Source organism: Antrostomus carolinensis, unplaced genomic scaffold, assembly GCF_000700745.2.
Source record: "Antrostomus carolinensis isolate BGI_N321 unplaced genomic scaffold, ASM70074v2 scaffold8575, whole genome shotgun sequence".
NCBI lineage: Eukaryota > Metazoa > Chordata > Aves > Caprimulgiformes > Caprimulgidae > Antrostomus > Antrostomus carolinensis.
Window position 1 is genome coordinate 29,837 of NW_010315686.1, and position 12,635 is coordinate 42,471.

The following is a 12,635-nucleotide window of genomic DNA, read 5'->3' on the forward strand; positions in this document are numbered from 1 at the left end:
CCTTAACTGGGCAAGTAAATGGGATGTTTTAAATTTTTACAGGCTTTCTCTTGAACTTTTGGTGTAGACATAACTGTTCAATTGACATACCAGCAGGAGACCATTCCTTAAATTTCAGTATCCTAATAGCCAATTTGTATTCTTTCAGCTAATCACCAGTGTGAAACTCATCAGTGGCAATGTGCCAATAAGCGATGTATCCCAGAAGCCTGGCAGTGTGATAGAGAAGATGACTGTGGTGACAACTCGGATGAAGATAGTACTCACTGTGCCAGTAGAACCTGTCCCCCAGGCCAATTTAAATGTGACAATGGCCGCTGCATCCCACAGTCCTGGAAGTGTGATGTGGATGATGATTGTGGTGATAACTCTGATGAGCCATTCCATGAATGCAGTAAGCACATAGCTGTAGTAAGCTGCCTACATTATAGTGCACCAAAAGCAGAGAAAACTGCATTACTCAATTTTCCTGAGGTTGAAAATTTATTGGAAAGGAATATTTTCTTCAAGATAATTGCAAACATGTAGTAAAGACTGTTAGAAAATATAAAGGCTATGTGATAATTTACTACATCTTTATTCTTAATGGGAGAAAGCTTATTAATGCCAACCAGATTATCAAGAACTGGCAATGTCTGACTTGCTTGATGCTAGCAGCATCCTTTGCTTGGCAATGAATAGCCAGTTCACCAATTTTTACCTTATATGTCATGCTCTGAGGTCAAATATCATACTTTTTACAAAAACAAAGTAAAGTTTCATTTCTTGAAGCTAAAGTTTCTCATGATGATAGGCACATGATTTGGAAACAAAAGCTTACAAGAACAAATGTAGAGCACAGTTTAGCCTATGTTTAACGGCAGGATTTTCCTATGTGCTCCAGCATGTCTCTTTGAGTCACTGACCATCTGGAAGAACTGGTGACCAAGTTTTTTTCCATTTGAGGACAAGCTGACTCCTCTGACTTGCAGATTTGGGGCTTATATTACCACCATTACCAGCTCTAAATACTTCAGGGAAAAATACACTGAATGTCATTTGAACCTGTCATGGGTTTGTAGCTTATGCAGAATACAAGCTGCATAGACTGGAAAAGATAAAATCAGATACGTTAAATGCTTTCTCTTTTACAACACTGAAGTTAGCAGATAGCTCTTTATAGTAGAAATAATTGACTATAAATCATGACAGATTTTTGAAAGGCAGAATAGCAAGGAGGACAGTTTAGTGGCTAAGTAACACAACTGACTTTGACAACTGTCTCTTTCAGTGGGCCCTGCCTATCGATGTGACAATCACACAGAATTCAGCTGTAGAACCAACTACCGTTGCATACCTCTGTGGGCAGTGTGCAATGGGAATGATGACTGCAGAGACAACAGTGATGAACAAGGCTGTGGTATGTTTGGAGAAGAAAGTCATTTCAACATAACTTTGTACCTAGAGTCTTTCTCCAATTTGGAAACACCTTGATTTTCTGAAAGTCTTCAGTAATAATGTACCTAGGAATATTGTTTGATATAAGTTAATTACCCTGGTAGTTATTTGTCTTCAGGAAAAATACTATGTACAGCAATTAATTGTGCAGCTCCCATGTTTATAGAATCACAGAATGGGAGCGGTTGGAAGGGACCTCTGGAGATTACTTAGTCCAACCCCCCTGACAAATCAGGTACATCTAGAACAGGTTGCACAAGGCTGCATCCAGGTGGGTTTTGAATATGTCCAGAGAAGGAGACTCCACAACCTCTCTGGGCAGCCTGTTGCAGTGCTCTGTCACTCATCACCCATACCACCTGTTTATGTGCTCTGAAGATGAGGATTTTATTATTTTTCCTAATATGCCATCAAATGGAACTGGAAGTACTTTTATTTGAGCTGAACTATTTTAGACAATTAAAAACCATCAGTGTTTTCTGCATTTACTTAACTTACCTCCTGTGCTGGTGAAACCATCAGTATGGGAAGTTTGATGATGCTTTCCCAGACCCTTGCATTTGTATTGAAACCTCTCTACACAAAGCTTAGAGGACATCGGATCACTATATCACAATCAGAAAAGACTTGAAAGTGTAACACAACCTGAGGTCAATGTGCCCTCCCTTGGCAGCACTAAGTTTATTTCTGTGTTTGTGTCTCAGTTCTATATGGTTATTTCAGCTGTTTCTTAATCACTTCTCTCTTACTTGGCCCAGTCTGTGGCCTGAACATCTCTATCTACTTCCATTATCTTCTGTGTCTTCCATCTTATCCAAAGACTATGCTAACGTGTGCTCTTTTGTTGGCAAACTGTGTACACTGCAGAGGAAATGACTTGCAGTCCTTCTGGAGATTTCCGTTGTGACAATCATCGATGCATCCCACTGCGCTGGAAGTGTGATGGAGATAATGACTGTGGAGATAACTCTGATGAGCACAATTGCAGTGAGTTCTTTTTTGTCTGTCATGCTATAGTCCAGCTTTTGACATAACTATCCTTCTTTTTGTATGAGAATGGGGCAGACAGCTGTCAACTGCAACCATTGCGTTGTTTTACTCATTTGTTTGTTGTTTCTTTGCTGAAATACCACAGTTATGTGGCAAGGAAGCATTTTGGATACATAAAAACACTGATAAATCCAGTCATCACAATAACACAAATTCCTGTTTTCCACTAAGAAGTGACATTTGAATTCTGCCCTGTGTGCAAATGTGATATTAAATAGTTCTTTAAACAATGAGAGTGGATATTTTCTTCCCCTGATTTTCTGATTTTGAAAACCTTTTAAAATTGCTGTATAATTCTGTGATGGAACAAAATCCACAATGAATTTCCTTTTTTCTATGTCAAGAGGGACATAGAATGTTTAACATAATTTAGAGTATCGGTGGGAATATTGTTTTAACATTATCTAGTTTTTAAGGATTATACAACATTATCTGCCCATATTACTTTTGTCTGGTTCAATGAGACAGGTGTGGATGTTTAGATCTACATCTGGGGAACTTTTCATATTTGTACATTCATTTTAAATGAAGGTCCTCGTGAATGCACAGAAAGTGAATACCGTTGTGACAATTTGCGCTGCATTCCTTCCCGCTGGATCTGTGATCACGATGATGACTGTGAAGACAATTCAGATGAACGGGACTGTGGTATGTATTGTCTGGATGCTACCTCTTACATGTTCACACTTTTGTTTCTAATGTGATAAATTATTCTACAAAATGATCTTTTATGAGGAGCGTCTTTATTGCAGTAAAGTTGAGCAGATTACTTTAGTTAATCCACCGAAAGTAGAGGATAGCACAGTTATAATGGTCTGGAATTTTGCAGTGTTTTTTAAGGATGTTCTCAAAAAGTAAAGACTTTATCTGGATTTGAACAAGATGATGTTTCAACAGTTACTTCTGAATCTTTTCAGAGATGAGGACCTGCCACCCAGGTTATTTCCAGTGTGATAGTGGACACTGTGTTGCAGAGCGCTTCAGATGTGATGGGAACGCAGATTGCCTTGATTTCTCTGATGAAGCAACTTGTCGTGAGTTTCAAGCTTTGCAATTGGTGCTCACTAAACTCACTTCCAGAAAGATACTTTTTTTTTTTTTAAAAGTGAGATGACTCCTTAAATGTACAGAATTCTGCAGCACTCAGTGATGGCAGTAAAAAATTCAGGATAAGTATAATATTTTTAATCAACTTTCTAATATAATAATGGATTGCCATCTCTTACACTAATTGTAAACACATTCCTCATGCTAGGAAATCAATGCGTTTACAAGGTACAGCAGAAAGATACACATGTGATCGAATTAAATTTTTTTTTACTATCCCACAGCTACTGCAGTATCCACTGTTTCAGTTGTACCATATTCTAACAAGGTTCTGTAGTGGATTTTTTTTTTTATAATGCTTAAAGTTGTGTATAGTTTCCTAAAGTACCAGTGAAGCCAAGGAACTAAAATACTTTTTTTGTTTCTGTCTCCCTTGTGTATATTGATCTACTGTGAAAAAATGTCTGTACACTGTATCTTGTATGGAGCTACAGCTCCAGCTGTTTACCCAGGAAATGGTGTTCCCAGTAGGAATGAAAATATCATCTTCGTGCTCTATCAGTGCTGAACTGACATTGGCTTTTTAGGTGATATTGAAGTGTTGGTTCTGACTTATATGTTCAAATGAGTTTAGGCTTCAGTACTCAGGAGAATTCCTTTCTCATCATGTTGGTATCAGGGCAGTTCTGTACATCTTCCCATGTACTTAATTTTAACACCTGTGCTTTAAGTAAGAAGAGGCATCTGCACAGTAGGACCTTTTTTTTTTTTTTTCTGATGGTAACTACATCCTGGAATGTACATTGCAACAGTTAATCTTTCAGAACTTGAGTTATACAACATTTGGCTGTTCTTAAAGGGAGGGAAAAAATGTATGAGAAGCCATTGAAAAGGCAAGGATATGGTTTATTTATATAGGTTGTGAGAGTTGTATTTTTTTGTTTGTTTTTGCTCTAGTTCAGTTTTTTTAACAACTTTTACAGAATCTGAGTATTTTCTTTACTATTATACCAACATGAGTCCCTTTGGAATAGATATCTTGGGTACTTCTTCAGTCATTCACATGTGCTGCCAGTGACATTATTTACCTTTATTACTGAACTAGATTTGTCATGACAAATTCAAGTAGTGTTTGTTAAATTAATGACAGTTTATTTTCAAAAGCTTCTGGAGGTAACTAATGTTGTTTTACTATTCATTCAAACCTGAATTTATTATGTTATAACTGCTAAGAAGTATTCAGTCCTTGCAGTGTATTGTTGCTGTGGATCTTTGCAGTGCCTCATATTATATCTCCTACTATGGAGAGGAGGGTATTGAAAAAAGTAATATAGGGTTGGGCTGAATATTTTTCAGGAAAACCTAAAATTTTCATTGTAAATGAACATGTCATAATAATTTTATTTTCTTCAGCAACACGATATCCTAATGGTACATACTGTCCACCTATGCTGTTTGAATGTAAAAACCACGTCTGTATCCAGCCATACTGGAAATGTGATGGTGATAATGACTGTGGAGATGACTCTGATGAAGAACTTCACCTTTGCTGTAAGAGAGAAAAATTATATTAAAGTGAACAATAGGCATAATAAAATCTCTAATTACAACAGAAAGAACAATTAGAAAATAAATTTTAAATATTTTATTTTCACTGGAGATTCTCACAGACTTAATTCAAGATCACTGCTGAGAATTTTGCTTCATATCCAAGTTCACTTAGTCTTCCTATACTATATTTCTCACTGCTTTGCAGATGTTTGTATATGTGGTTATAAAAGAAGGGAGAAATATCAAAATTTCACATTTTCAGGTTGGTTATCTAAAATAAGAGTGTCAGTGTTCAATTAAAGATGAATTCAGATAATGTATGTTCTCAAAGGTGCTGAGCTTTTAAAGCTATTCGTATAGTTGGGACATCTGTGTAAATATGGTTGAAGTGTCCTGACTTCAGCTCTTAAATTGAGGTGTTGGAGGTGCTATATAAATGATTTTTGTCATTTATGCACTATATAGCCACATAAATAGCATGTTGAATTTTCAGTTTACTTCATACAAATGTAGAAACTTCAGTGTTACATGTAATCATAGGATATGCCTTTGGCCAAGGATGATATACTGTCTTCTGACAAAAAATGTGTAATGGCGTAACATACCATCAGCAAAATGTGGAGAAAATATGCTTTTGTGTCTCAATGCCTCCACACCTTTTAAAATATCGGAAACTTACAAATATTACCAGATAAAAGTGATTGGAATCATTTGTGACTCAATGGCATGAAGTATCAAAGTGTGACTGACTTGATCTCTGTGGTTTCAGTGGATATTTCTTGTGACTCTCCGTTCCGTTTCCGATGTGAAAACAATCGCTGTATATATAGTCATGAGCTGTGCAACCAGGAGGATGACTGTGGAGATGGAAGTGATGAGAAAGAGGAACACTGTATGTTTACAGAAAATTGAGCAGCAAATTCAGTAATTGTGATGTACTTAATATTTAATAATACCAAAGGACTATAGAAATGTCAAAATGAAACATAAATTATGAACACTAGAGCTCAGTATGCCATAATTTGAACTATGATTATTGGTACTATGTATTTGCAGCTCTCCATACAAGTAGCAAAAATCAGCAAACATTTGTCTGAAAAATACAAAGCATGATTTTCAAAAACATAGTGTATTATGAGAAGCATAAATTGTGTCAACTTATTATGAACTCCACTTAAAATAAGGAAGAAGATAGAGTTTTGCTGTATCATAAAATAAGGATGGGATGGGTAGGTGGGACTTTTAAAACAGAGAAATGGGTACTTCTGAATTGGTGGCACGGTTACATACATAGTAACAGTGTTGGTATTTAGGCTCAAAACTTGCAGAAACTCTGTTAATATTCAAGAGATTTTTTGCCCTCATATCTTATGTAGCTCTCATTGACTATGTTGATTTTTATATTATCAAGTTTAGTCATATTTTGATTGCTTAATGATATTATTTACTGGCTTTATTGTACAATACGCTTAAAGTTAATAGTTTACTAATATCTCAAAAATCTATTGAAGTCTGCAGTAAATGTATGAAGTATTTCATTATAGGATATTAATAATCTGCACTATTAAAAAGAAACTTCAATCAACTATTAACAAGAATGATTTTCCTTCTGTCTTTATAAAATGGAGAGGCTTCTTTCAGTTTATGTGGATGTGACTAGAACTAAGGAGAGCCCGGTTACAGTTTTAACTTTCCTAGAAACTTCCAAAGTCACTAGCCAGTACTTTACCAGATTTCATCAGCTTCCTCATTAGCAATGTGGCTCGTGCTGTCTGTTGGTATTGCATAGCTGAAACTGTGACTGAGGAGTGTTTCTCTTCTTGACTGTAGGTAGACAACCAACCCCAAGACCTTGTACAACTGAAGAATTCAAGTGCAGTAATGGAAATTGCATTCCTCTACATTATGTCTGTGACAATTATGATGACTGTGGAGATCATTTTGATGAATTGGGCTGCAGTAAGTAAATTATATCAATAGAATACAAAATTACAATGTTATTGAAATAAAAATTTCTGAAACTGATAACAATACATATTTCTTCTTGAACAATGTATTAAGAAGTATTGATTTTTAATTAGCCTATGGTGGGATTATCCAATTAGCCATGACAGTGTCTTCTTCTCTCGCCCGTCTTTTGAGGGAAACCCTATGAAATTCAGTACTCTGAACAGCCCTTTTTAGGCTTAGAATATGTATGCATCACAAAAAACGGTTTGATCTTGGTTTTGATCTTGTTTAGAAATGGGTTGCATTATGGAGGCAAGAACCTCTGGATATTTCAGTTGTAACTGCACTAGGCCAACCTATGGAATTATTCATGGGCAGACTCTGAACTGGTATAGGTGGCTCTAGCACTGTTGAAAACAAAAGTATGTTGAGATGCTTCTATTTTCCTATTTAGAGACATGACCACAGAATTCTATAAGGACAGCCAGTCCTCGGGCTGAGAGCATCTGAGATCCTCTGCACAACTTTTTTAAATTATGTATTATAAATTTACTGGCATCCGTTTAGATGCAAAAGCTTTGACTTGAACTTTGGGGCATGAGAGAGTATTCTCGTGGAATCCGGAAAAAAAGATATAATTCCTAACTTTTTATATCAATATGTAGACAGCTGCAGAGTGATAATATGAGCCTGTACTTGCAATTTCAATTTGTCAGGCTTTGGTGGGTTCAAGTGAAAGTATGCCAAATGATGCACTGGTGATTTACAATCCAGGATGCTTGTAAAATGCAAATAACTCAGAAACCTATAGTGCAGTCCAATTTGAAGCAAATAATTTCTCTGTTTCACATACCATCCCAATGGTCTGTAGGCAACATAACCTAACACAATGACTTGATGAAAACATAAAAGTATAAAAAGGATGTGAAACGGTGCAAAACAGACACCTTCTGCCAGTCAGTGTTCTACTGTTTGGGGACAGATGTGAATGTAGATCAGATGGTGGCATTTGTAGCCTTCCCAACATCAAACACGTGTTATAGAGAAAATAGATTATTTATGTGTGTTTGTGTGCAATGAATTTATGCTTCTGCATGTATACAAAATTGAGCTATTTAAACTTAATTTAGTCAGCACTGGGATGTGTATGTATAAAGGTGATAATCAGCTTAATGTAATGTCTTTGCCCTCCATCTCTATCTTTTTCTCATGTTCTGCCAATAAACATATATTATTTATCTCTTCTGCTTCTGCTTATATAACAGATTTGAGTTTGAAAGTGCTTTTGTGTATAAGTATGTCAGAATCATTAGACTTCTATGTGTACTTTGAAAAGAATATAATTTTCATTATCTGTTACAGAGTATCTATTATCCCCTGCCTTTTCCACTATAGGCACGTTTTAAAAGATAGTGCATTCTGTGCAATGACTTGTATTGACTTCAGAAGGCTTTAGAGTAGGTGTAGCATGAACAACCTGTCATCTCTCTAATTTCCAGGTATAAATAGTGTAGGACCTGTGTTATGCGTGATAGCAATTGAGAACACTTTTTGCTTAGCTGATAAGGAAGGACTGGGTAAGAAAGAGAAAGGTCAGCAAAGGTAGGATTTAAGAGCAAATTTCGTACATAAGTCAGACTCTTTGAGAGTTAGTCAACTCTCAAATAGTTTCTGCAGTTACTGCAGATTGGTGGTAATTTAGAATGCCTTTCCTCTTAAGGAAGGTGAACTTGGATGGTCATGGCTCTTTTCCTGACCCTTTTCACTTATTTCTAGAGGTTAAACTTAGTTGGCAACTGTCTTGACCAGTGTTTATGATCCTTTTCTAGTTAGTTATGCCTTAGAGAGTAGATATTCACATTAATTGAGTTTCAATTAGGAAAAAAATGAAAGAAAACCAATGTTGTCTAGTTGAAAACCACTTTCAATTATAATAATGATCAAAATTATTATACCTCTCTCCCCCTTACCACTTTATTTTTGGTTATAATTGTATAATTTACTTTTTTTTTTTTTTTTCTTCTTCCCCCCAGATCCTGGAACAGAGCGAACTTGTGCAGAAAATATCTGTGAACATAACTGTACCAACCTGAATGAAGGAGGCTTTATCTGTTCCTGTAGGCCAGGGTACAAGGCCAGTGAAACTAACCGAAACTCCTGTGATGGTATTTTCAATCTTCTAAACATCTTCTCATTGATTAAGTGTTCAGTGAACTGTCACTTCATCATTCTAACAGATTTTTATACATTTAACAGATGCTTCCTAAAAAGTTTTACTACTGAATCATGTTTTCTAACATGCAGGCCTCATTCAACAAAGAGCTGCCCCACAGTTCAGACTTGTTTAAAGCTTTTGGTGGCTATAGGTATATGTTTTTGCTTTGCTGTATATAGGTTTTGTCATATCTCTGCAATCTGAGGGACAGAAATTTGCTTCGGTTTTTTTTCCTTATTGAAAGAAAACTACTCTTGCATCTCATTGTAATCATGCCTCATCTTTTGTTTTTCCTTAGTGATTAAACACAAAAATGCATGATCAAAAATGTCTCTCTGAAAGCAATGTGTTGAGCAATGCATTTATTAGCAATCTGTAGTTGAGACATGTTAAACAGTAGATAAGTGTTGAGTTCTGTTAGATATCAGATGCTAATGTTAAAGATCACTTATTAGGTCACTGATAGTTTCGAGTATGTGGGAAGGGGACAAAGCCTTCCTGGAGTAAAGATAACTAGCATGTGCAAGAAAGAGGTTAAGCTCTAGGTATCTTTTCTCTATTTATGTCTAGATATCAATGAGTGTGAAATCTTTGGAACATGCACCCAGGACTGCAAAAATTCCAAAGGAAGCTATGAATGTTTCTGTGCAGATGGCTTCAGATCTGTGGGTGATCAGCAAGGGAAACAGTGTGCAGCTAATGGTACGTTAACTGATACCAAGATTGGTTGCTACCTGTAAAGAGCAAGTAGAATATAGCAACTTAATGATTTATTTATTTATTTATTTATTTATTTATTTTCTTTATGGGATAATAAAAAACAAACTTTATTCTGTAACATAATATCGTCTGTGTATTCCACCCATTCCATAATCAGGAATAGCTCGTCTCTGCTTCCAAACATAAACATTAAAAAAAAAAAAAAAAAAAATCTTTATTTGGATGTCTGCTTTCCTTTCTCCTAAAATTTTCCTTAGACAAAAACCTGCTTATCTTTTGTTTGTCATCAGAAGAAAATTCATGTTGCCTATTCCTGAAGTTTAGGTTTTCTCAACAAAATAATTCATCAGAAGAAAGTAGCATTAAACTGGTACAAATCAAAGGCAGTTTGATAACAGATTGTCATTCATGGTTCATGGACTGATGCACAGAAACAGAAGGACTTTGGCCAATGTTTAACGTCAGTTGTTAGCTTTTTGTCATACCTCAGTGCAGTGACTACACTGTGTGGCAGTCAGTGAACAGGTAGAGAGTTGATTCAGAAAATAATAATAATAGAATAGTAATAATAAAGAGATGAAGAAAATAGAAAAAGGTGACAATGCAGCAGTATTATATAAAAGGCAGAAATAATACTGTATTTAGAAAAGTACTTACACCTTAACAGCTTTAAGAGATGCATGATAGAAATGTGATGTGCCCAGTCAGATAGTAAAATCTTCAGTACAGAATGCCTGTGACCAAAAAGTCTGAGCTGCTGGATGTTTTGAAACCTAAAAATTATTTGTAATATGAGAAATGATACAAGGAAATCTATGGGTTTCCAGTCCAAGGGCCTAATTCGGCAAATATTTACTGTTAAGACTGGAAATACAAAAGGGCACTTGCAACTGAGTTTCTGCCTGGCTGTGTTTTTATATGTTTTTGTCAGAAATCTAGTTCTTTGAAACCCTTCTTCATAGGCTTCATTCAGGACACATCTAGACACCCAAAGTTTTCAAGGATAAGTGATAAAAGGTAACATGATTGTAGCTGATAGCATCATTAAATTTGTTGTGCCTAAAGTTCTACCTCTATGTATGCCCAGAACTCTACCATTCTTTGTAGCACAAGCTCATAGCACTTATAAATGAAGGCTTCCTTTGCCTATGTCTGCTGCAGGCCTGATCAGTAGGCATTTTCAGAACACACATAAAATATTAGGTCCCCTTTTACCTGTAATAGCGTATGTATTGGAAATGCTGTCAATTTGTACGCTGAATTGTATGTTCATTAGAGAATAGGGTCACTTGTCTTACTCTCCCACAGTTGGTCTTAAGATGGACTTAAAGGGAAAGGGATTGTGTTCAAATGAACACTGCATAGGAAACCGAGCAGTATTAGTTGGAAAAAGCACTGGTAAGTGAGATTTTCCTTTCCCAGGTGAATGCCTTGTCATTTCTCATTGGCTCTGTGAAGATGCAATTAATGTAGAACTTACTCCCTGGAAGAAGGCTTAGAATTTAAGTCCATGACTCCAAACTGAACTTTGTCCTTAGCAAAAGGGCTGAACAATTAAATTTTCTCACCAGCAAAATCAGCCAGGTGAGACTGATATTCCCCATAGTCAAGTTATTAGAGTATTGAGGCTAACCCCAAATTAACCTGTGGGTAGGAGAACATTCATCTGTATATGGAGACATTAGGATGTAAAGACATTCGGGTAGAAGAATTCAGGCAGGTCATGGCTTAAGGTACTGGCAATTTATTCATACTTTCAAAATGGTTTCCTATACATTGAGGGGTGGAGCTGAACTGCATAGTGTATAGCAGCATTTTATTTTTGAGATGTGAGGTGGTGATATGCCACCACTGTAATGTTTAAGAATTTTTAAGTAATTATCCCTTAATGATTACTACAGCACAAAATCTATGGTGAGAAGGATAATACTATCCTCAGTGGTAAACATTTCCAGAGTTTTTAATGAATTTTGCAAAGTCAAGAAGTTTGGATAGCTCTAAAGCTTCAGAAGTGGTCCTGTGTTCCTTCTGCTTCTCATGCAAACAGAACTTGTGAAAACTCCAATTTAGTTTTGACTAGAAGTGAATTTCACCTGTTTGTTCTAAAGTGAGAAATACATTAAAGTAAAACTCATGATTGTTTCCCAGGTAATCCTCCGTTGTTACTGCTGCCAGATAATGTGCGGATTCGAAGATACAATATCTCATCAGAACAGTACTCTGACTATATTGATAACCAGGAGCGCATCCAAGCTCTGGATTATGATTGGGACCCTGAAGGGATAGGCCTCAGTGAGTATGTGTAGAACATTGCCATGCAATGGTTGGTTTAAAAAGATGCATTTCTGGAGCATAGATATTTAATTTACGCCGGAAGTAAAATTCAAATTAGATTAACTGGCCAGGTCTTGGTTGAATGCGTCCCTCCTCTCTACTCATTCTTCAGCCTCAGTGTAGTTCCTTTTAATGCTTTAATTTAGTTTAGCTAGTTTTGTTCTGTTTTTCCTTTTGTTTTAGTGTGAGTTCAGCTTTGAAATTGTGGCTCTTCAGGATTATGTAGTAGTAGGGGATTGCTACAAATGAACCCTTCCTTTTCTTTTGCTTCTGCCAGTCCCCAAACCTGGCTCAAGTCTTGCAAGAATGAATCCTTCTCCTAAGCAGGAAT

At 36.2% G+C, this 12,635-nt stretch overlaps 1 protein-coding gene across 1 annotated transcript in view; it reads left to right on the forward strand.

Moving 5' to 3' along the window:
- The window catches only part of LRP2 (LDL receptor related protein 2), a gene marked incomplete at its 5' end in the record, with an annotated part of 58,295 nt that overhangs the window by 29,133 nt on the left and 16,527 nt on the right, over positions 1-12,635 (forward strand). The window contains 11 exons of the mRNA XM_029084963.1: positions 149-394; positions 1,271-1,399; positions 2,305-2,424; positions 3,019-3,135; positions 3,405-3,521; positions 4,948-5,085; positions 5,855-5,977; positions 6,916-7,044; positions 9,069-9,200; positions 9,821-9,952; positions 12,119-12,262. Coding sequence (XP_028940796.1) covers positions 149-394; positions 1,271-1,399; positions 2,305-2,424; positions 3,019-3,135; positions 3,405-3,521; positions 4,948-5,085; positions 5,855-5,977; positions 6,916-7,044; positions 9,069-9,200; positions 9,821-9,952; positions 12,119-12,262 — 1,527 coding nt within the window. The remainder of the gene's footprint in view (positions 1-148; positions 395-1,270; positions 1,400-2,304; positions 2,425-3,018; positions 3,136-3,404; positions 3,522-4,947; positions 5,086-5,854; positions 5,978-6,915; positions 7,045-9,068; positions 9,201-9,820; positions 9,953-12,118; positions 12,263-12,635) is intronic.